Source organism: Scardinius erythrophthalmus (assembly GCF_964197995.2).
Source record: "Scardinius erythrophthalmus genome assembly, chromosome: 7".
NCBI classification, from domain to species: domain Eukaryota; kingdom Metazoa; phylum Chordata; class Actinopteri; order Cypriniformes; family Leuciscidae; genus Scardinius; species Scardinius erythrophthalmus.
In genome coordinates, this window is record NC_138227.1 from 3,930,536 (window position 1) to 3,955,248 (window position 24,713).

General features: G+C 36.1%; 1 protein-coding gene across 9 annotated transcripts in view; it reads right to left on the bottom strand.

Annotated features, from left to right (window-relative positions):
• Positions 1-15,795, bottom strand: part of LOC308694107 (NLR family CARD domain-containing protein 3-like) — a 31,514-nt gene extending 15,719 nt beyond the window's left edge. The window contains exons 1-8 of one of the 9 annotated variants that reach the window (XM_081371402.1): positions 15,703-15,795; positions 14,822-14,918; positions 13,410-13,457; positions 12,509-12,622; positions 8,416-8,529; positions 4,788-4,901; positions 2,814-2,906; positions 896-2,623 (exon numbers count right to left, since the gene is read on the bottom strand). In XM_081371402.1, the coding sequence (XP_081227528.1) occupies positions 896-2,623; positions 2,814-2,906; positions 4,788-4,901; positions 8,416-8,529; positions 12,509-12,622; positions 13,410-13,457; positions 14,822-14,871 (2,261 nt within the window). In that variant the 5' untranslated portion in view covers positions 14,872-14,918; positions 15,703-15,795. Of the gene's footprint in view, positions 1-895; positions 2,624-2,813; positions 2,907-4,705; positions 4,902-8,415; positions 8,530-12,508; positions 12,623-13,409; positions 13,458-14,821; positions 14,919-15,213; positions 15,421-15,702 lie in introns of those variants that run through there. The other 8 variants (XM_081371407.1, XM_081371403.1, XM_081371409.1 and 5 more) reach the window with 8 other exon arrangements.
• Between the last annotated feature and the right edge of the window lie 8,918 nt (positions 15,796-24,713).

Consider the following 24,713-nt stretch of genomic DNA (forward strand, 5'->3'; position numbering starts at 1 on the left):
ACAGCGTCCGTATGAAGCCCGAACACAGAAGACCTGGCAGCTGGGTGAAAATAACACACTTTCGACAGCATGGCTAGTATTGGCTACAGCTCTCCACTATAACTCCTCCTCTTCGACAAAGCCGCAGAAATATGGCCATGCCCCCTTTTATGCATGGGTTAGTTACGTATAAAACCCGGGAAGTACCTCGTTGTAGTCCCATTCGAGTCGTTTTTGTAGGCATTAAACTTCCTGATTTTTAAAAGTCGATATCTCTGCTTACATTGAACTTTCAGCGCAGCAACTTTGCAGATAATGTTCATGCACCAACAGCAACATTACACTCTATTTAAAATGAAAAAAGTGAAATCACAATCAACCACCCCTTTAATGCAATAAAGTGAATGACAGCTCTGTGTGCTTCCCAGTGGCTTACATTATTGCCAGTTTAGTGTTAAGTGATTTTTACACCAAAACAAAAGATAACTTATATGCCTTCATCTCCAAAAACAATATTTTTGTCTTATATTTCATAATGAACTCGAATAAGCTCAGTGACGACTCACTTTCCATCAGTTTTTTCCTGAATTGGAAGGTTTGCAAAGGATTGTAGGAGATTGTAGGACACGAAGGATACACTTGATCCATCCTTCAAAAGGAGCTGAATTAATAATGCAAAATGAAAGCTGCCTTCAAAGGATCCTTCAAATTGAGACAGCCTTCACAGGTGCTTGAAAATGTGGCACCCGATATTTGCAGCCTTACTAGGACTTAATTCCATTTGAGAAGCACCCGGAAATTATGTACAATATCCCAGAAATCAATCTTTGCCCTGTGATTTAAAAACCTCGGATCTCTTAGTTTCTCTTTGTTCATAATGATTTAGACTGTAATGATTGTACTCAGTGTTACTTACTGTTCATTTTCAGCTCCAATTAAGTTGTACAACTTAAACTCATGCATTGTCTGCTCTGAGGTCAACAACACAAAAACTAAAGCAGACCACTGGGATGAGGAGAGTTTCACATTACGTAATCCTCCACGGCTCATATGAGGTTGAGCTTCATTTACTAGTGAAAGATCACCCAGTTCATTCAGACAGTGAAACAGATTGATGTATTTATCTGGAGAGGGATTCTCACTGATCTTTTCTTTAATATAGCGAATTGTTTTCTCATTGTTGTGAGAGCTGTTTGCTGTCTGCATCTTTAGTTCTTGTAAGAGACTCTGATTAGACTCCACTGACAGACCCAGAAGGAAACGAAGGAAAAGGTCCAGATGACCATTTTTACTGTCTAAAGCCTCATCCACAGCTCTCTGATGGAGATCAGATAGGGAAACTTTTTCTCCATTAGTTGGTTTGGTATTCTGTTCAAACACATTGATGTTATTGTTGATAAAGGAGAGATGCACATATAGAGCTGCTAGATGTTCCTGAATGCTCAGATGAACAAAGCAGAAGACTTTCCCCTGACACAAGCCCAACTCCTCTCTGAAGATCTGAGTGCACAATCCTGAGTAAACTGATGCTTCTGTCACATCAATGCCACACTCGCTCAGGTCTTCCTCATAGAAGATCAGGTTGCCTTTCACAAGCTGCTGATAAGCCAGTTTCCCCAGTTTGACAATCATGTCTTCATCTTTCACTTTCTTCTCATAGTCCTTCTCATGTTTGATGTTAGTCTGAATGAGCAGGAAGTGTGTGTACATTTGAGTGAGAGTCTTGGGAATCTCTCCTCTCTCTGCTTCACTCAACATCTTCTCTAGAACAGTGGCTGAGATCCAGCAGAACACTGGGATGTGGCACATAATAAAGAGGCTCCTTGATGACTTCAGGTGTGAGATGATACTGTCGGCCAGACTCTGATCACTGATTCTCTTCCTGAAGTATTCCTCTTTCTGTGGGTCACTGAAGCCTCGTACCTGTGTCACTCGATGGACACACTCAGAGGGGACGAGATCCGCTGCTGCTGGTCTGGAGGTGATCCAGATGAGAGCAGAGGGAAGCAGATTCCCCACAATGAGGTTCGTCAGCAGCACGTCCACTGGGGCTGATTCCGTCACATCACACAACCTCACATCGCTCTGAAAATCCAGAGACAGACGACACTCATCCAGACCATCAAAGATGAATGAAACTTTATACTTATTACTGGATATGTCCATTTCTTTTGTTTCAGGGAAAAAGACATGAAGAAGATCTGAAAGACTGAGTGTTTTGTCCTTCATCAAGTTGAGCTCTCTGAAAGGAAGTGGAAATATGAGCTGGACGTCCTGATTCTCTTTCCCTTCAACCCAGTCCAGGATGAACTTCTGCACAGAGACTGTTTTTCCAATGCCAGCGACTCCCTTTGTCAGCACAGTTCTGATGGGTTTGTCTTGTCCAGGTAAAGGTCTAAAGATGTCACTGCATCTGATCGGTGTGTCCTCCGTTTCTGCTCTCCTGGACTGTGTCTCAATCTGTCTCACCTCATGCTCATTATTGATCTCTCCACTTTCACTCTCTGTGATGTAGAGCTCTGTGTAGATCTCATTCAGGAGTGTTGGGTTTCCCTGCTTTGATATTCCCTCATACAAACAATCAAACTTCTGTCTCAGATTTGATATCAACGTGTTGAAGACTTCAGGAAGTTCAGAGTCATGGCTGTAAGATTAAAATACCAGATTATTACAAATGTTATTGAAGTAAAAAGCCATAAATTACCAAATAGATTACTTGTTTGTTGTATTAAGGTACACAGAACATCATTGGGTTTCTTTCAATTATTAGTCTTGAGTGATGTGCATTGCAACACCTAAAATTAAACAAAAACAACAAAAGTCCTATATTTTACCTGAAAACAGGATACATGCTTTCATTAAAGTCTTGTGGCTGAAGGACAGGCTTGAACACAGTTTTGTTTTTAACTGGTCTGGATAGATTTGACCTTAAATCAGAATGAAGAAAAAAAAAATCAGACACACTGATATTGATGTAATTGTGTCATTAACGGAGTAACTTACCAACAGCTTTTACAGTGTGTAAATGCACTGCTGTATATTAATAACAATTTCATAAAAATCAAACACTTTAAGCATAACTTTTACAGAAATTATAAACCTGAGACCAGGCTGTGTTTTTCCACATTTTTAAAATTTAGTGGCAGATTCATAGAAGCAGATTCACAATTCAGAAGCACATAAGTTAATTTATAATTTGCTGTCTGTCTGAACCAAAAAAAAAAAAAAAGCAAACTATCTGAACTATACTGAATTACATTGCATCATATTTTTTTTCCATTGCATTGTATTGGATTGCATTGCATTGTAATAGGGGTGAATCGTATCGCAACTGCTTCATATGCATCTTTAATGTATTGTATCGTTTGCTATGCTTTGAGATACGCATCGCATCGGCCTCAGTTATGGAGATACACATCCCTAGCATATACGCCTTTTACCTCAAATACAATACTTTTATATATTCAATTATTGAAAAATTGGTCCTTTAACAAGAAAAATCATTAACAAGACCTTTGCTTCAAAATATAGTATATAATTTAGCTGTTCTCATTTTCTACCTAAATGTACATTTTAAAAAAGCATTAATCTTTATATTAAATTGGCACAGAATAAACTTTTGACGCTGCTGCCCGCAATCACGTCAATGATCATCTAAATTTCCATGTGCATCATCAAAAGCGCTTGTGAAGAAAAGTGTTGAGCTGAATTTTTGTGCCACCTGTTGTACCTAGGGTTGGTTACAGAAACCATATATGACCGGCATGTAACGAACCAAATCAGAAATAAGATTTCAGCACCTCATTTGGGTGCCACTTAAATGCCTGAGCTGTTGAGCTGGCGGCAAGGGACTGTCTTTGAGTGAGTCCTTAAACCGCTGATAAGTCATTATGTTCACCTGTCATCTAGAAATGTTAAAGAAATGTTTAGCACCATAAATGTCTTCACTGTCTTTTTAAAAAATTGATTGCACATTTACAAAACGAGTCAGAGAGCATAACTATATAATAAGTCACATCACACTTAATAACATCCAAAAAAAGCAAGATTTTAAATGGAATGGACTCCAAGTTGTAAATCAGGACAGCACTAAACTCAGTATTTAATATATTCTTCAAAAACAGGATATTTTCTAAAACGAAGGAATAAATATGATTATTTTTCATTGAAAGACAATTAAATACATTCTCCAAAAATGTTGAGGTAAATTCACAATATATATTTGTATGAGAGATTCAGTGGACGAATACATTGATTAATTATCCGAAATTGATTCCTTCAAGCTTCCTTGAATTGATGAATTTTCCCAAATGAAGCAGGTAATTACGATAAATACTAATTCATCATTTTAACCCTTCAAGCTTAACTTTACCTGTATTCTAATACAGAGGTTTTTTGTCTTTTTCAGTTTGTCAATGAATGATTTTCTTTTTCTTTGTGTTTTCGGTTGCTTGATTATCATTAATGACATGCTTATATGAGGCTGTTGTCACTTTAAGACCATATAAATGGATCTAATATAATGATAATAATAATAATAATAATAATAATAATAATAATAATAATAATAATAAAAAAAGTCCCGCTCTTTCTTCTCATTCATCCAGTGTTTCTTTGCTGCTCTATGGTGTTTAAGCAGTCCTGTGCTGCATGGATACATTTACAAACAGAAAAACTATGTAGAAAAATCTCCATCTATTGACATCATCATATCACCCAGCCCTACCTCTCCTCTTAAAAAACCTGCTCTAATAAAAAAAAATCTAATTCTATGAGCACATATTTTATAGAAATGTTATTCTGAGTACCTGATACAAGGCCGTTTGTCTCCACTCTTAAAATATAGTGGCTGATCCATAGAGCAGTTACTCTTCATAGACACACAGCTGGACTCTGGGTTTGAGCTCTTCTGCTGGACCGAACTGGAACAGAGAACAGATTCAGTTTAATTCTTTACATTAATATGGTTCCTATCATACAGAATGAACACATTAATCTAAACACATTCATCTTACATCAAAAAGCACTTTGAGGAAACTTTGATATTTTTCTTTAATATGTTATGTTAGTATTAAAGGCTCATTATGTAAGTTTCGCCGCTTATAATCGCTTATTTAAAACAAAGGCGTAACTTAATAACACCGTGAATGAGTTAGAAATCATGGGAGTAGTCATCTTTAGTTCTATTTAATTAGTTTAATTAGGTTAATGGTGATAGTGGCACCAGCTGCTGCTGTTAATGTGGCGTATTCAAATGACTTTGACAGTCCATTTACATTTACACAGTTTAAATGCCTATTGCATGTTGTGCACAGTTGCCCTAAAGATGCTGGGGTGGCGGTAACACCGGGGCTTGGGCCCATCATCGCTGCTTCCATCTATATTTACTATAAATATTAGTGTCAGAGTTGTGTCTCTTTGTGCTTCCCTGTGAACTAGTTTTCCTGAGTTGTCTGATAAGTCTTTATGTTCACCTGTCATCTAGAAATGTTAATAGAAATGTTAAAGAAATATTTAGCACCATAAATGTCTTCACTGTCTTTTTAAAAAATTGATTGCACATTTACAAAGCGAGTGAGCATAACTATATAATTAATCACACCACACTAAATAACATACAAAAAAAAACAAGATTTCAAATGGAATGGACTCCAAGATGTAAATCAGGACAGCACTAAACTCAGGATTTAATATATTTTTAAAAAATAGGATATTTTCTAAAACGAAGGAATAAATATGATTATTTTTCATTGAAAGACAATTAAATACATTCTCCAAACATGTTGAGGTAAATTCACAATATATATTTGTATGAGAGATTCGGTGGACCAAAACATTGATTAAATATCCGAAATTGATTCCTTCAAGGTTCCTTGAATTGATACATTTTCCCAAATGAATCAGGTAATTACGATTAATACTAATTCATCATTTTAACCCTTCAAGCTTAACTTTACCTATATTCTAATACAGAAGTTTTTTAGTCTTTTTCAGTTAAGTCAATGAATGATTTTCTTTTTCTTTGTTTTTGGTTGCCTGATTATCATTAATGACTAACAGTCTCACCCCAAAACGTCACATACTGACGGGTCTTGACTGTACGTCAACATACGACGAAAAGGGTACCCCTTTAACCAGGGGCGTAAATTTCATCTAAATGTTGGGGGGGACAATAAACATAACATTCCTCACGAGCAATTTTTTGAAGGGGACACCAATAATATAGGCAAAATTGTACTTTCTATGGATATGTGTGTACACAGAGGAAAGCCTTACTGCTATTATTAGTGTAGCTAGAACGTTCCATTATCCTTCTTCTCAAAGTTTCTCTCTGGTTCATTGAAAAAGCTGGCTAAATTGACCAAAATATTCTTCATTGGTGTGCAAAATTGACAAAAAAAAATTATGGTTGATGATTAATTCAGGGATTTTATCGATAACGATAATTAGCCTAGACAATATTTTGCTGAGTGTGTTATTGTGCTGGTAACTTGTTAGGACTGCCGAGGACAGCCGACTCCTAAAGTTTTTGATATTCTTCATATTCTGTGTGGCGGTTCAGTTCACAGCAGTGACAGAAATCTTTTTTCCAATAAGTTTCAATAGATTTTTACCTTCATTGGCATTTTTAACCTAAATATATGCATGCATCATCTTTTGTGTCAATTTCATACATAAAAATAAAATTATAATAATGTCACAATAGGGCTGTTACCAATCAAATTAAATATCAACAAAATCTTTGCAATGGAGAGGAAACACAAAAGTTGCATTTGAAATGGCATTTAGATTTTACACAGACATAAATAATGTTTTGTTTAAAACATAAAACGTTGAATATTGATATGTAAAATTATTTAAAACATGAAAAGATACTTTAAATGTGAAATTAAAACCGCCAGTAGGTGGCAGCAATTCATTGTTAATGAGTGAGTCATTGTGATTCAACTGATTCGTTCAAAAAGCTGATTCATAATTCAGTAAGGAAATACCTCAGTGTTTCTCAGAGACGCAAATACAGTGCTTTCGCTTAGTTTTCAACTATTTTCGTTGGCGAAATAGAGTTAAAACAGGCAATATGGTGTCTAAAAGTAAACTTTTCAATTATCAGTTTATTAAATCACATTTATTATCATGTTAATATCTGGAGAAAAACTGCACTCTTTGTGTGATATTATATTAGATTAACTATATTAAATGATATAAACTGACTAGGCTAAATCACACAGTGAAAGCGTGAAAATCTAAATGCGCACCCGCACTTGTCTAATCTACAAGACACAAGGTGTATGCGTACACTCTTTGCGTGTGTGTGTGTGAGAGAACGGTTTTAAACAATCTAGGTAACGTTTAACGCACAGACTGTATAAAACAAGGTTATAATCGCCAACATAGCGAGGCGGACTACATCGGTGACAAAAGTAAGTGATTGGTTATCATAACATTGTATGTCAATGATTTATTAATGACGCAGACGCAGCATATTCTGTATTAAAGAGAAAATAAATACTTCATCCGAGGTTTAAAGTAAATAAAATAGCCTTGACTTACTGGAGTTTATTGGAGTTGTTTGTGATGAGGTAAAAGGGGAGCGGGCAGTGGACCGAAGCACTGAGGCAAGGGAGGGGGGAATCAAAATTTTAAAACGTTTATTTGTATTTGCCCCGTTTGCATTTTTATTGTTTTACTACTTAAACAATTATTTTAAGTATATATCATTATATTATTTACAATACACATATTTTAATTATATTTTTAGGAGGGGACAACCCTCAGATAGGGGGGGTCCTGACCCCCCCGACCCCCCTGCGATTTCCGCCTATGCCTTTAACGTCCATGCGTGACGATTCGGGTTATGGGTAGGTTTAGGTATGCGTTAGGGTACCGCTAGGAGACGCTGGTGGTGCGCTTATGTCTTCGTCTCATATTGACGTTTTAGGGGTACCCTTTTCGTCGTATGTTGACGTATGGTCAAGACCCGTCAGTATGTGACGTTTTGGGGTGAGACTGGGCTGTTAATGACATGCTTATATGAGGCTGTTGTCACTTTAAGACCATATAAATGGATCTAATATAAAGATTTTTTTTTTTGACATATAACGTGTGTATTTGACCAGTCTGACCGAACTGAATTCAGCACGAGTGCGCTTTGGATGTGCACCACAGAAAGCCGCCTGCCAGTACCAAATTCAGTTCTAACATGTCCCGCTCTTTCTTCTCATTCATCCAGTGTTTCTTTGCTGCTCTATGGTGTTTAAGCAGTCCTGTGCTGCATGGATACATTTACAAACAGAAACATTATGTAGAAAAATCTCTATATTGACATCGTCATATCACCCAGCCCTACTCCGCACCTCCTCTTTAAAAAAAAACCTGTTCTAATACAAAAATCTAATTCTATGAGCACATATTTTATAGAAATGTTATTCTGAGTACCTGATACAAGGCCGTTTGTCTCCACTCTTAAAATATAGTGGCTGATCCATAGAGAAGTTACTCTTCATAGACACACAGCTGGACTCTGGGTTTGAGCTCTTCTGCTGGACCGAACTGGAACAGAGAACAGATTCAGTTTAATTCTTTACATTAAAATGGTTCCTATCATACAGAATGAACACATTAATCTAAACACATTCATATTACATCAAAAAGCACTTTGAGGAAACTTTGATATTTTTCTTTAATATGTTATGTTAGTATTAAAGGCTCATTATGCAAGTTTCGCCACTTATAATCGCTCATTTAAAACAAAGGCGTAACTCAATAACACCGTGAATGAGTTAGGAATCATGGGAGTTGTAGTCTTTAGTTCTATTTAATTAGTTTAATAATTAGGTTAATGGTGATAGTGGCACCAGCTGCTGCTGTTAATGTGGCGTATTCAAATGACTTTGACAGGCTATTTACATTTACACAGTTTAAATGCCTATTGCCTGTTGTACACAGTTGCCCTAAAGATGCTGGGGTGGCGGTGGCACCGGGGCTTGGGCCCATCATCGCTGCTTCCATCTATATTTACTATAAATATTAGTGTCAGAGTTGTGTGATAATTCATTATGTTCACCTGTCATCTAGAAAGGAAGGTAATAGAAATGTTATAGAAATGTTAACAACATAAATGACTTAAGTGTCTTTTTAAAAATTTGATTGAAAATTTACACAGCGAGGAAGAGAGCATAACTATATCATTAGTCACACCACACTTACTAACATCCAAAAAAATGGAATAGACTCCGAGATGTAAATCAGGACAGCAGTAAACTGGGGATTCAGTATATTTTTCAAAAACAGGATATTTTATAAAACTAAGGAATAACTATGATTATTTTTCATCTAAAGCCAATTAAAGACATTCTCCAAAAATTTTGAGGTAAAAATCACAATATAGTAAAAAAGGTTTTTCAACAGTTTCAATACAGGAAGAACAAACTGAAATCTCTTCTGTAAAAATTCCACTATGGATATTTCCTAAACAGGACTTTGTAACCTTTGGGCCAACAGGGTATGTTCAGAAAGAAACTTAAAGAAATCTCAACATCACCAAAGGCTATATCACTGAAAATCACCAACAATACTTTTGTTAGCCAACCCAGTTGAACCCACAAGAATTTTTTTTTTTGCTGTATCGCCCAGCCCTACCCACTACCGTGCCCAGAATATCAATCTTATAAATATTGAATTATTATGGTTTATGGACAAATCGGTGCTAATTTAATAGAACTGACAGATATTTGTATGAGAGATTCGGTCGACGAATACATTGATTAAATATCCGAAATTGATCCCTTCAAGGTTCCTTGAATTGATACATTTTCCCAAATGAATCAGGTAATTACGATTAATACTAATTCATCATTTTAAGTTTCAAGTTTGCTTTATTTGTATAGCACATTTAAAACAGCCAAAGACTGACCAAAGTGCTTCACAACAGAGGAAAAGCATTAAAATACAAACAAAACAAACAGACAGATTAGACAACAGCGAGAGTTAAAAAAAAAACAAAAAACTAATATGCCAAATAAAACAAATGGGTATTTAAGAGAGACTTGAAAATGGTCAAACTCGGAGCCATTCGAATTTCCACAGGCAAGTCATTCCAGAGACGCGGGCCAAATACCGAAAAGGCACGATCACCTCTACGTTTAAGTCTAGATTGTGGAATTGAAATAAGATTCTGGTCTCCAGATCTTAGGCTTCTTGAGGGGGAATACTGATGCAGCAGATCAGATAGGTAGGCAGGTGCTTGATTGTGCAATGATTTAAAAACAAATAATAAAATTTTAAAATGTATTCTAGATTGCACTGCCAGCCAATGAAGTGCCTTTAACAGTGGAGTGGCGTGATCCCTTTTTTTCTTTTTCAGGAGAAATCTTGAGGCACCATTTTGAATCAGCTGGAGACGGGCAATTTGGGCCTTAGAAATTCCACAGTATAATGAATTACAATAGTCAAGACGTGACGTAATAAAAGCATGCACAGCCATCTCCAAAGTCTTATCAGTGAGGAAGTGTTTAATTTTTGCAAGTGTACAGAGCTGATGAAAGCTGGAACCAACTACTGAAGAAATTTGTTTGTCAAATTTTAGAGAGTCATCCAGGATAACACCCAGATTCCGTACCTGCGAGGACCTAAAAGGCGCTAGTGATCCCAAATCCAGATTAAATGCTTTCGTATTTTCAGAGGGGCCAAAAACAATTACTTCCGTTTTCTCATTATTTAAGGATAGAAAATTTTCAGACAACCAGGATTTAACCTCATCTAAACAAGACGAGAGAGCAGTCAAGGCCAGTGGATCATTTTTCTTAAAAGGCAGATAAATCTGCGTATCGTCGGCATAAAAGTGATACGACACCCCATGTTTTCTAAAGATAGATCCCAAAGGTAGCATATATAATGAAAATAGAGAGGGAGCCAAAATCGAGCCTTGCGGAAGGCCACAGGGGAGAGAGGCAGTGGAAGATAAAAATTCTCCTGTCCTAACTACAAATTTCCTGTCAGATAAAAATGACTGGAACCATTTTAAAACTGTGCCAGAGAGACCCACCCAAGATTTCAGTCTATTAATTAATACAGAGTGGTTAACAGTGTCAAAAGCAGATGATAAATCTAAAAGAACGAGAACCACAGAGTTACCCGTATCAGTTGCCAAATAAATGTCGTTTAACACCATTTTAACCCGTCGAGCTAAACTTTCCATTTATTCTGTTACGTCCAGAGCCGTAAGGATCTGTTTGTGTGTGTTCAGCTGTGCTGCTTTCTCTTTTTCTCTATCCCTGTCTCTCTTCATAGGAGAAATGGTTCCACCTGGTACAGATAATCAATGGCCTGCTGTGATTGGATGCTAGGAGTATTTAAACTGCAAACACCATCAGAGCTGTGTTGGTGGTGGCTTGACTGTGTGCAGCAGCAGCAATGGGGTCCCTTCTTCAACCCCAGACCTGAAACTTTGTTGAAGCCAGTAGTGAACAGTGTATCTCTACCTTATATTGTGTTTACTACTTAGTGAAGTAGTTAGTCTCTTAGTCTCTTTTTAGTCTCTTTCTATTTTAATCCTTGATTGAGACTTTAAAGGCAGAAATGAGTGTTACCTTTAATGGTTAATCATTGTTTGACTTAATGGATCATTTTCTCTTGGTTTATTTGAAGTTTGTTACTTAATCATTTATTTCTTTATTTTGTGAGTTTAGTAGGGAGGTGGGTGCCATTTATTTTGAATTATACTTTTTTCTCCTGTTTATGCTAGAAAGGGAGTTAGCTTACTTTGCTGTACTTTTGTTTTCTTTTCTTTTAGTTTAGGTAGTCTGATTAATGAGGAGTAAGATTGATTATGTTTGTTGTTTTGGCTATACCCCCTTCTGAACTTGATACCTCTCTTTTTCTTTTGCCTAATTTGTAAATAAAACTACTTTCTTGAATGAGATCACTGTGTGGTTATTGTGAACCAACTCTGGGTCTGGAGACGGGGTGGCTTCATGCTGTTGCACATTCATTTCACCACCATCCATTTTTACTGTTTCATTCCTCCCCTAGACCAATTAGGAAATCGTAACAATTCTAATACAGAGGTTTTCAAAGTCGGTGAATGATTTAATTTTTATTTTTGTTTTCTGTTGTTTGATTAACAATGACGTGCTTGTATGAGGCTGCTGTCACTTTAAGACCTTACACATGGATCATTTCATTTTGACACAAAAATGTGTGTATTTGACCGGTTCGGCCAAACTGAATTCTGTAGATGTGCACTACAGAAAGCCTCCTGCTAGAACTGAATTCAGTTCTCTGTCGCAGTTTATTGTGCTTTTAATAACTCAAACACGTTCCGCTTTTTCTTCTCACTCTATGGTGTTTAAGCAGTCCTGCACTGCATGGATACATTTACAAACAGAAAAAATATGTAGAAAAATGTCCATCTATTGACATCGTCATATCGCCCAGCCCTACTCCGCACCTCCTCTTTGAAAAAAACCTGTTCTAATACAAAAATCTAATACTATAAGCACATCTTTTATTGAAATGTTATTCCGAGTACCTGATATAAGGCCGTTTGTCTCCACTCTTAAAATGTACTGGCCAATCCATAGACTGGTTACTCTTCACAGACACACAGCTGGACTCTGGGTTTGAGCTCTTCTGCTGGACTGAACTGGAACAGAGAATAGATTCAGTTTAATCCTTTAGATTACTGAGTTCATTCTTTATGAGAGGAACCATATTAATATAAACATTCATCTTTCATCAAAAAGCACTGTGAGGAAACTTTTTATTTAATATTTAATTTTAGTATAAAGGCACATTTAAGTTTCGCCACTAAAAATCCCATATACAAAACAAAGATACAGATTAAACAGTGGACAGCAATCCGACAGTAAACCATGTTCATAGATGAGGTAATGTATTAAAGTTTTATTAATGTTCCTGTGGTATGAAGCAGGGCATGCCGAGAGACTGAGACATTTTACATTTCTGTTTTTATTATGCTTATATGCCACTGCCACTCCTGTTGTTTTATGATTATTTTATGATTAAACTTACATTTAAAAGGTGCAATAAGTTAAAAATCACCCAAACAAACACGCCTCCAACCCAAAAGGGTAACACCAGTGTTTCCAATTTGGGGATCACCTAATTTAACGTCTTTATCCTTGTTGCTGAGTTATATATTAATTTTGTGACAAGGAGCTATTTTAGCTATATTTAAAAAAAATTAGTTTATTAATTTATTTTTTATTTGGGGCAATTTGTCCTGCATTTTACATAGGCCTACAAACATAGTTCAATAAACACTATGGATTCATAGTTGAATCCTAATAGCAAATATAAAGAAATTAATACATTTCACAAGTCGTAAAGAAGCTCATTTGTGTGTGATTGCATTTCAGTTTCAAGTGTGAGATCATGCGCCGCAAACCCACAAATTTTTAAAATCATACCAAGCATAGGTCTGCCTGTTAAATGCAAGAGGCTCTCCAAATATAGATCTGAGTGAGAAAAAAAAAAAAAAAAGGTTATCAGTGGGTCTGTCTAGGGCTGGGTACCGAACTTCGATACTTTTATGGTATCGAAAAAAATACTCCAATACTATGAGTATCGAAAAATTCTTTATCTTTCGGTGCCAAATTTCGGTTCCAAAAGCATCTGAGCGCGTAAGCGCAAGCTTATCTGTCCTCTCTGCATATTGACAAAGAGCGGAGCTCCGACCCACACACACACGGAGAGGTGCGGACGGATCAAACTGTTTACAGTTTTGCTGAAGTCACAGAGAGTCACGGTTGGTCTCAAGTGTGGTAACAGTTTTTTTAAAACTTCACGCAGACAGCGTTTGCTGCGATATGATATTAATTTAATGGCGAGCAGAAAGCGGTCGCGGTGCTGTTGACGTTACACTTCCTCTTACTAAACAAGCAGCCACAATGGTGTTTTCTCTGCCCTGATGACCGACTGACAGGCAGTCATTGTATTAATGTTAGGCTACGTCTACATTAATCCGGATACATTTGAAAATGGCGTTTTCGTTTATAAACGCTCTCCGCCCACGCGTTTTCAGGCGTATTCGGACGTTTCAGTGTGGATGAGAAACTTTTGAGAAACGCCTGAAAACGCTTAATTCACCGTACAGCGCATGTGTTAAACCCCACAAAAGATCACTGATATGATTCAGATGGAAAAATAAATAATGAAGTTATCGCGCAATTCGTCTGACAGGATAATTTTATTTAGTAAAATATCTCACCATTCACTGATGCGGTCCAGGTCGCACGCAGTCACCGTATGCTTGGTCTAAAACGCAACTGCTCTCATGTATTGCCGCGTTTTCAAATGTATCCACTTTGGAGTGCGTTTTCAAAAAAGCTTCGTTTTCATTAATAAAAACGCCGTCTCAGTGTGGACGCAAGGCCAAAACGGAGAGAAAAATATACGTTTTGTGGACATGCTGAGTGAGCAGTTTTACCATTATTATTTTTATTTTGATAACTGTTTTGATTCACAATTAAGGTGGAAAATAAAAGCTTTGTGTTTAATGTATTTTTGTTGATGTTGAAATTAATTTTAAAACATATGGTATCGAAAAAAGTATCGTTAGGAATCGGTATCGAAACTGAGGTATCGAAATTGGCACCGGATCGAAAAATTCTGAACGATGCCCAGCCCTAGGTCTGTCCAGTAACTAATTATGCATACGCATGTATATACACATGTATAGTGACCTGCACTGCATTTTCAAAAGATTTTTCAATTGCTCATGGTGGACTGTCTGACTAGCATGTGGCCGGTTATAGCAAATGCTGCAAAAGGGCAAAATCTTCTTCTGTAATACAATATTTACAGTGTTTGTTGAAAGTACCTGCATCCTGTAGAAAAAGCTCCATCTCTGGATCCTTGTGAATCAGCCATGATGAAGATACAGGAGAATCTGATGAGTTTGATCTCCTCCACTGACTCTGAATGAAAAAAAAACATTAATCATTTCCTTCATAACCATCATAATTTAGATGAACATATCTGGAATGTGGGAGAAAAAGGATCATGTGACTGTGTTAACTCTTGATCAGTCATACGTGTTTACACACATATGCTATTAAACTTCTGAAGAATCGCAGACATCACCAAACACAAAAGAAACATTGAAGTGAAAGAAACCCGTTATTAAAGATTTTATATCAAACAAACAAGCACTTAAAATGTCCTCCAGAAATTCATATTACTAAGAGCAAGTCACCACACATGAACAATCACCTTGATCACACTTTTACAAGACTACGGTCCTCCAATCCTCCAGCTTTAACACCATAAAGACACGCTGAAATTCCTGAATAAACTTTGACAAGCGTCTCTATTAAACACTTTTCTGCTCTGTTTTTCTGTTTCGTGTTCATTTTTTATCTGATTAAAATAGCGACAGGTTAACTAACTTACTTTCACTTTCCATTTGCGGAGAGAGAGAGAGAGAGAGAGAGAGAGAGAGAGAGAGTATGTTTGGGGGGGGGGGGGTATGTGGTTTTTGGGGGGGTTTAATTGTTTGATTTGGTGTTCTCTCTGGCTCATTTCGTTAAGACGTTTCGCTCATTTGCTAATGACACGGGAGTAAGTTCTCCATGACTCATAATTTCACTCGAGCGGATTTCTGACCAGAATACTCGATTATTTATAATATACAGATTATAATAAACAGATATAGAGATATCTAATCAATCTTAAACATGTAAGGAATAATATTGAACTCACTTTTCTCGAGTGGACGCACACAGTCTCTGGTAAACACTGCAGCGCGACTTCCCGGACAAACTTCACTGCGTCAGCGTCACAAAACCTTCTTCTAAAAAAAAAAAAAAAAAAAAAAAAAAAAAAAAAATCCTTCTTCTTCTTCTTCTTCTTCTTCTTCGGTAAATTTTATTGGCAGCTTGCAATCATTGTGCATTACCGCCATCTACTGGACTGAGGAGTGATCAAATTGGGACGTCATCATTCAAAAAAAAAAGAAAAGGGAACATCCTATTGGACCAAAGCCCAAGCTTAAAAAAAAAAAAAAAAAAAGCCCAAGCTTCAGCTGGCGCTGCGTTCTGCTCCTCCAGCTTCCACCCTGAGCTCCTCAACTTCCAGGGAAAAAAAAAAAAAAAAAAAAAAAAAAAAAACAGAAAAAAAAAACTAAATTCTGTCACAAAACCTTCTTCTTCTTTGTGTTTATTATTGGCGGGTCGCAGCTTTTTAGGTGCGCCACCTCTAGTGTGAAGTGATTTCAGTATAGATGTCCAACATGATGATATCTATATTCTGTTCTTAAGTCTACTATTCTTAATGAATTTTAAAACTTCCTGTAGTTTTATCAGACCCTTTTTTGTGTGTTTAATATGTTACTGGTTGTAAATTCTTTACATCCTATGTTCTGTAGTTCTCTTTTTAGTTGATTTCATTCCTGTTCATACCTAGAACAGAATAACAACATATGATCAATTGTTTGCATTTGGCATTGTTCACATAATCCTGTACTGTGTTTTCCTATTTTATGAAGTGTAGGGTTAAGTTTTGTATGGTCCGTCCTTAGTCTTGTTAAAAAGTATCTGATCTTCTGCTTAAATTTTTGTGTCATTTTACTGTGTCTCACGCTGTTGTGTAAAAATGTGTTCCTGTTTTACATTCATTCCAATTTCCTTGCCATTTCTGATTGCAAGGTTCTTTTAGTATACTTTTTCCTTCATCCTACTTAATTAAACTGTAATAGGGATGTTCAGTTTAAGTGAATCTTTAGCCATTTTATCAGATCTTTTATTTCCTGATATCAACATGTGCTGGTACCCAAACAAAATGAACTATTATCCCAGCCTGTCTTAATCTATACGTTATACTAAATTTTTCTATGAAGATACCATATCTAACTCTTCGAAATATTTGAAGGCTTGTAACAAATCACTAACATATTTGCCATCACTTCTTAGCAAAGTGCCAACTGAATGGTCACCATTTCTGCAGTGTATACTGAAGTCCCATTTGTCAACCTCCCATATTTTCCTATTTTATATTATGGAACATAGAATGTACGGCATAGATGGTTTCTTGAGCCATCTTGTATAATTGGAAGAAATGCATAATAAACTGTTCTGATATATTCTATTGTATAGCTCTAGATATTCTCATTCTGTCCTTTTTGAATACTAAATTTCGAATACCTTTCTGTAATTCGAATACCTTTCGAATACCTTTGGCTGTACATCCAACCGGTCTCAGACAGCGTGTATGGCGTCATGTGGGTGAGCGGTTTGCTGATGTCAACGTTGTGGCTCGAGTGGCCCATGGTGGCGGTGGGATTATGGTATGGGCAGGCGTATGTTATGGACAACGAACACAGACTGTGCATTTTATTGATGGCATTTTGAATGCACAGAGATACTGTGACAAGATCCTGAGGCCCATTGATGTTCCACTCATCGACAACCATCACCTCATGTTGCAGCATGATAATCTTAATAAGCTTGTGTCCTTCCACCCATATCTTATTTAAAAAATATGATATTGCTTTAAGTATTACTTCATCCATTTGTTTAATTATAGTATAGCAAACTATCTTTTCCTGGGCGCAGATGGAGGGTAGATGGAAACGTGTGACACTGCTGGCTTCGGCAGTGACTTTGCAAAATTAATTTTTTGGTCGGTTATTGTCAGATAATCCACAAAGCGTAACAGAGCGTAACACAAAAATAACCGACCATGAACTGAGGAAACACAGGAACTTCAGTATACAATGATAACTACCTCAAATACAAACAGTTGTGATTATTAAATTAATATCCATGGTAACAAACAAGTGGCGGGAAACATGAAAATAGACAGAAAAATACAGAAAAAGAAAATAATGACAAGCAAACTAAAAGTCCATGAAAATGAAAACTAAACTGACAGTTTGTGACAGATACATTATCTGTAGATGGGTGGAGACCCTTAACTTTATAAAACACTGATGCAAAATAGTTTTCTCTTATTTTTGACAGCAGCTAAAACTAATTGGATTCACTAATTGATCATTCTCAGTCAGATTTCATGAAAGGGAGGCATATATGCAACAGTATTCGTCTTATTCTTGATATTATTGATTACAGTCACCTTCTCAATGATGACAACCTAATATTTAATGATTTTAATATGGCATTTGATACAGTGGATTCATGTTTTCAACATTAGAATACTTTAAATTTGGAAATGTTTTTAGAGAGTCAATTATAACCCTTTAAACAGATTCATGGGACTAAAGTAGATTTTTCTGTCTCGGCGTCAGACAAGGTACCCAATCTCACCGTTTGTGTTTATGCTCGTCACACGGCTTCTTTCTCCTTATGGAAATCTGAACTTCTTTCAAGGTATTAAAGTTTTTGGGAATGAATTAAACATTTGTCATTTGGCTGATGACACTACACTATTTTTAAAAAATGGTTAGCAAAGCAAACCATTTCTTTAAAGATATCTGGTCTCAACCTTAATATTAGCAAATGTGAGATAGTTCAACTTAAGAGTGTTAACTTAGAGGAAATCCCTGTTAAAGAGGTCAACACATAACTTAAACTTTGTAAAATGAATCTTATCATGCTTCTCTTAACTTTCACCCCATTCTCAACAGTACAAAAAGAAAGTTGAACTTTGTCTGAAAGTTTGTCTGTTTATGCTTGTGTCTTATTGTATAAATCCGAAGGTTTATCATATTTCTCCCAAGCTCTATTCGTACCGAAGACATTTACCAAAGAGTTTGGAAAAACAAACCTCATTATTCAAAGAAAAATACTTATATGCAATCCACATAATCAGGGTGGTTTGAATGTTGTGGATTTCACAGCTTTGAATAGCACTTGAAAGAGCATTTGCAGTAGCAGGACCGAAGCTCTGGAATAGTTTGCCCCTGCACATCAGACAGGCTCAAACCCTTGCTATTTTTAAATCGAATCTCAAAACTCACTATTACAGTTTGGCATTTGATGCTATGTGAGAGTATTGTTTTATAGTCCTTTTATTTTAAGTCATGTTGGTTGTTTGCATTATTGATAAAGGATATGTGTGTACAGCACTTTGTTAAACACCTGTTGTTTTTAAAAAGTGCTATTTAAATAAACTTTGACTTGACTTTGACTTTACTTTTAAAATAAATTGGTTAAAAAAGTTGAGTTGCTCTATGTAAAATATTTTCCCTGAACATTTATTTAAACAATTTGGAGCTATCAGTTTTTTTCTTAGATGCAGTTTTGATCTTAACAAAATGCCTCTTTGATTATCCAAGTAAGTTATCTAAGTAAAAGAGCCAATCACTGATTGGTAAAGTCATTGTGTCACTAAAGCTGCCATTAGAAGCTCCGATTGCTATAGAAATAGTCAGTGGTCTGAGATGCGTGTCTGAAAAATGCTGCTTTTATCATGATTTGAGTGTTTAGAAACAAAATGTATGAGCTTTAACTGTTTTAGTTTTATTTTCATAATCATGAAAAATTAATCTTTCATTAATCTTTCTTGCCCTCTGCTGGTACAACACACACAAACATATTCAGGCTCTATATTTTCTCTATAACAAAAAAACCTTATAGAATTTATATACTGTGCATTTTTCAAATAAAATAGTTAATATATGAACGAGAAACTGTAATATGCTGCTCTGAAATAAAAGGTGTTTCACTGCCGCCTCAGGTCTGTCAGAGGATCGTTGAAATCTAAATGAAGTCTCAATTCATAAAAGTAAAGTCACTGTATCTTCAGTCTCTGTTGATTCTGTTGACTGTTAGTCTCTGTATTGAATCCGTATCCACCATCAGATGATCATCAGAAGAATGTCATCTAATAGTAGTCAGTCCTACAATAAAACGCACAAAAAATCATATATGCTGTATGAGACATTACGTCTGTCACATCTTTTCCTAAGAAAACTGCACACAATGGACAGCTGATACAGAACCAGCATAAATTGTCATTACACTCCATTACAATTTAATATCAGTTAATAATAAACAGTGTTGGGCAAGTTACTTCCAATACATTATATGTTATTAGTTACTTTCATTTGAAAGTAATTAGTTACATTACAATATTACTGTCTCTGAATTGTAATGTGTTGCTCTAATTTTGCGTTCTTTTGTGTTACTTTCACCAAAATAACCACAGAAGTAGCATAATATCATGGCAAGATGCACTGCCTCTTTTTCTTTTTGTTTCTATTCCTTCAAGTTCACAGCACAAATCTGGCATGCATTTGGTGGAAACAGCTTCAACAAGTGCTATTGGTGGTTTAGGCCTCAAGGAATACAACTCAGTCATCTCAGTCCAACTTAAAAATGAACACGTAGGTTAAACATACAATTGCTAATAAATAAAACACAGGCCAAAAAGGAACACAATAAATATACAAAATATATAGCCTACCAAAGAAAGGCTGGAAATTTTAAATAACTTATAGCTGGACCTATAGCTAATGGCTCTGTGGACCTAGCACATTTTTCAAGAATACAAATAAGTAATACAATAAAAGTACTTGGGCCTATTAGGCCTCATATGGAATATAGCCCAGTCATTTCAGTCCATCTTAATAACAACAACAAAAAAAATTAAGCTTGGCTATATTAAACACACATATAAGAAACCTGAAATTAAAAAATAAAGGCTAAACATAAAAGCTGTTACTGCCAGATATACAACAGAGGTAGCATGCAGCCGAACAAGGCTGGTAAAATAAACAGAATTATGAAGACACTTATGACCTAGACATATAGCATACTTATATTTCTATGGTGGGGGGCTAGCCTATCCATTAGCCACTTGACTGAAATATCTGTTGAAGCGCATCAGGACAAGGCAATGAAAGTGTTCATCACCAAGATGGTTGCATTTCGGGGGGAGCACAAGACTCCCGAGACTGGAGACACAGTCTCAGACACACAGGAGCAGCCCATTCACCATAGCGATGTGTGGGAAGATGACCCCTGAAAAAACGGCGGAGTAAGATTTATAGTGAAAGATTTATTGCACTCCATCGTGACGAGGAACTTGATTGAGTCTCTTCTGGCTTTTTCTTTTATGCAGCGCAACTTGAACTTGGGCAGGGAGACAGCGGTTAATAGCACTTCATTGGAGTCAATTGTTGCAGCAAATCTAGTTCAGGTGTTACATCAAATTATTCATGCGATTTCTCAATGTAGAAAGTTGTGTGTCGCACATAGATTGCACTTGTCAATTACGTTCTTGTCCTTCTCTCTGACTAACTGAAAATAATGGAAGTATGTCCATCTCACAAATGTAGAATCCATCTCTGCAGTTATCTCAACTATAGAATTCCAGCAACAGGAAATAGACATACTTTTTTACCCGCGGAATTTGTTCTCTGGTGCTGGAATATCTCATTGGTAAATCCTTTAAGAAATCTAAGACCACTTGATTTTAAAATGCATTGTTGTAACATGCATAACTGAGATTGTAACAGGTATAATATTACCAAAATATTATTACTAATTCGTTATATTACTGTGTTGCAGCAAAAAGTAATATATTACTGTAATGTTGTTACTTTTCAATGTTGTAACGACTGGACCGATCAAACACTCCACTGTTCCACTTAATCTTCCCAACCCCTCACCCAGGCAGACTCCATGATGTCTGGTTTCCCCACAGAGAAGTATCACCCTTTTGCTTACCAGATACACTTCAAAGATACTCCGGTGGGAGATAGTGCCTGCACAGCAAAGTAGAGGCTACAACAAACAGACATGCATACCCATAGAAATGGAATTTTCTCCACTAATTAATGGACAAATCTGTCTAAGTGCAACACTATCATACTAAACTGCACTTGAGTGTGTTGAAAGTTATAATGTTATTCTGTGTTAGTTTGTTGGCTATATGTAAACTAGATCAACATCAGAAAAAACATACTGATCATATTCTAACATTTCATCATGTTGAGCTATATAACATTGATTCGTTTTATGTACATTTCCTCAACTGTCTAATAAAGTATGCAAGAGCGGCGTCTCTGTCAAGTCGTGAAGCTATGTCAAGTTCAAGTTTGTCGCTGAGCTCTTTTGGCATCTCGAAAACGGCACGTCGATATTGATCCTCGTTTTATTTCTACTTTTGTCCCAAAGTCTGCTTGCCATGGTCCATAATGTTTGAACGAAACAACAACAGTGTGAGTGTGCCGCTGGACGTAACGCAGTTGTCCACGTCCTTTAATACTATTTTAATATTATAAAAAATAATATTAAAAGCACATCTTTTATAGAAATGTTATTCTTAGTACCTGAGATCAGACTGTGTGTTTCCTCTCTTAAACTTCATTGGCTGATCCATAGACTGGTTACTCTTCATAGACACACAGCTGGACTCTGGGTTTGGGCTCTTCTGCTGGACTGAACTGGAACAGAGAACAGACTCAGTTTAATTCTTTATATTTACTGTGTTCATTCTTTATGAGAGGAACCATATTAATTAATCATTCATCAAAAAGCACTTAAGGATATTTTTATTTAACATTTCATGTAAGTATTAAAATAAACATAAACACAGACAAACACAGGCTACATATTTTTATGTAAACAATTCCTGTGCTCTAATAGGGGAAAGAAAAAATCCGTTATATTTTTGTTGTGATGTTATACAATATATAACAGCGTTTGTTGAAAGTACCTGAATCCTGTAGAAAAATCATCATCTCTGGATCCTTGTGAATCAGCCATGATTAAGATACAGGAGAATCTGATGAGTTTGATCTCCTCCACTGACTCTGAATGAAGAAACATTCACACACTAAATTAAAAGATTAAATTAAACAACCTTCATAATTTAGCTGAACATATCTGGAATGTGGGAGAAAAAGGATCATGTGACTGCGTTAACTCAAGCTCAGTTATGCATGTTTATACCTACTGTTAAACTCCTGAAAAATCACAGACATCACCAAACAGAGAAAAAAAGGACATAGAAAGAAAGTAAAAAAAACATTGAAGTTAAAGAACCCCTTTATTAAAGATTTTATATCAAACAAACAATCACTTAAAATGTCCTCCAGAGATTCATATTAATATGAGGAAGTCACACATGAACACTCACCTCAGTCAAACTTTTACAAGATACAGTTTCTCAAATCCTCCAGCTTTAACATCATACATAACAGCTACATGGAAATTCCTGAATAAACTTTGACAAACGTTTCTATTTAACACTTTGATGCTCTGTTTTTCCGTATTGTATTCCTATGTGTGTGTGTGTAAGAAAGAGAGAGAGAGAGAGAGAGAGAGAGAGAGGATTAAACACCTTTTATTTAGTCACCATTTCTATCTCATACACATTCACAGAAATAATATAATAAAAAATAAATAATAAAAAACATAAAAAAATATTTAATATTCAAAACCAACTGACCCTCAAAAACCACACATAAGATATCTTTAAAACACCAAATATCACTTTTTTTCCCACAAGTTTGTAGTACACAAATTCAATCTTGATTCTTCCACCCACTAGTTTTCTAAACATCATTTCCACCTCATGAGTCCCAAGATGTTTTCCTTAATTCTTTCTCGTTTTCCAGATTGCTAATTTTGCGGTTCCCAACAAATAGTTTAATAAGCATGTCATCCTTCTCATAAAATACATACTTTAACTCAATTAATATTTTATCTGAAAATTCCTCATCAAAATCTTTAAACAAATCTTTAAGAAAATTAAAAAGACCTTGTAATCTTCCACATTTTAAAAAGAAACGCTCTGTCTTCTTGGTTTCCACAAAAACCCACTGCTGGATTCATGTGCGCCTCGTGTCTGTCAGCTATCGCCCCGTGAATAAGCCTCCACTGTAGATCCGCTGTCGACTTGCATACAGCGTCTGCCGGAAGCTAGTTATTTTAGTTGATAAAGTTTTAAATATGGATATTTTTCTTACACAAGCGCATCGCTTCATTTCTGAAGGCCTTTATTAACCCCCAGAGCCATGTGGAGCACTTTTATCACGATGGATGCGCTTTGATGGACTTCCAAAAAAATATACCCATTGACTCCCATTATAAAGCTTGGAAGAGCCAGGACATTTTTTAATATAACTCCGATTGTATTCGACTGAAAGAAGAATGTCATATATACCCAGGATGGCTTCAGGGTGAGTAAATCATGGTCTAATTTTCCTTTAAAGGGTTAGTTAATCCAAAACTGAAAATTCTGTCATCATTCGATCACCCTAAAGTTGTTCTAAACCTGTATGAATTTCTTTGTTCTGTTGAACACAAAAGAAGATATTTTGAAGAAACCAAACCGTTTCTGGTCCCCATTGTACGGTGGCCCAGTAGTGCACAACACAACGAAAGTAAAAGCAAACATAAGTTCACAACACAAAGAAATCAAGCCACAACACAATGTAAAACGTGGTAAAGTTAGTTTTTCTTGCCACTGTTCTATAGATTTCGGCAGTGTTTCATAGATATCAACACCACGATTAGTTTTAACTATATGTAGTGTTACACCCCGTCTAGGGGAAAAGGGTGCAACATGAAAGACTCAGAAATATGCAGGGTATTTGAACAAAGGTCAATTTATTTACTTAATTTGGGACTTTTGATTCAGGAGCTGATTAGGCCAAAATAACAAACAAAACAACCTTGTCTTTAAACCTCTTTCCTAAACCCTAACCCAAAAGAAAAGAAAATAAGAATACAATCTGTAAACCTGACTCCCTAACCAAAAACAGAGATCAAACAGTTTTCAATAAACAAAAATGGCATCAGACT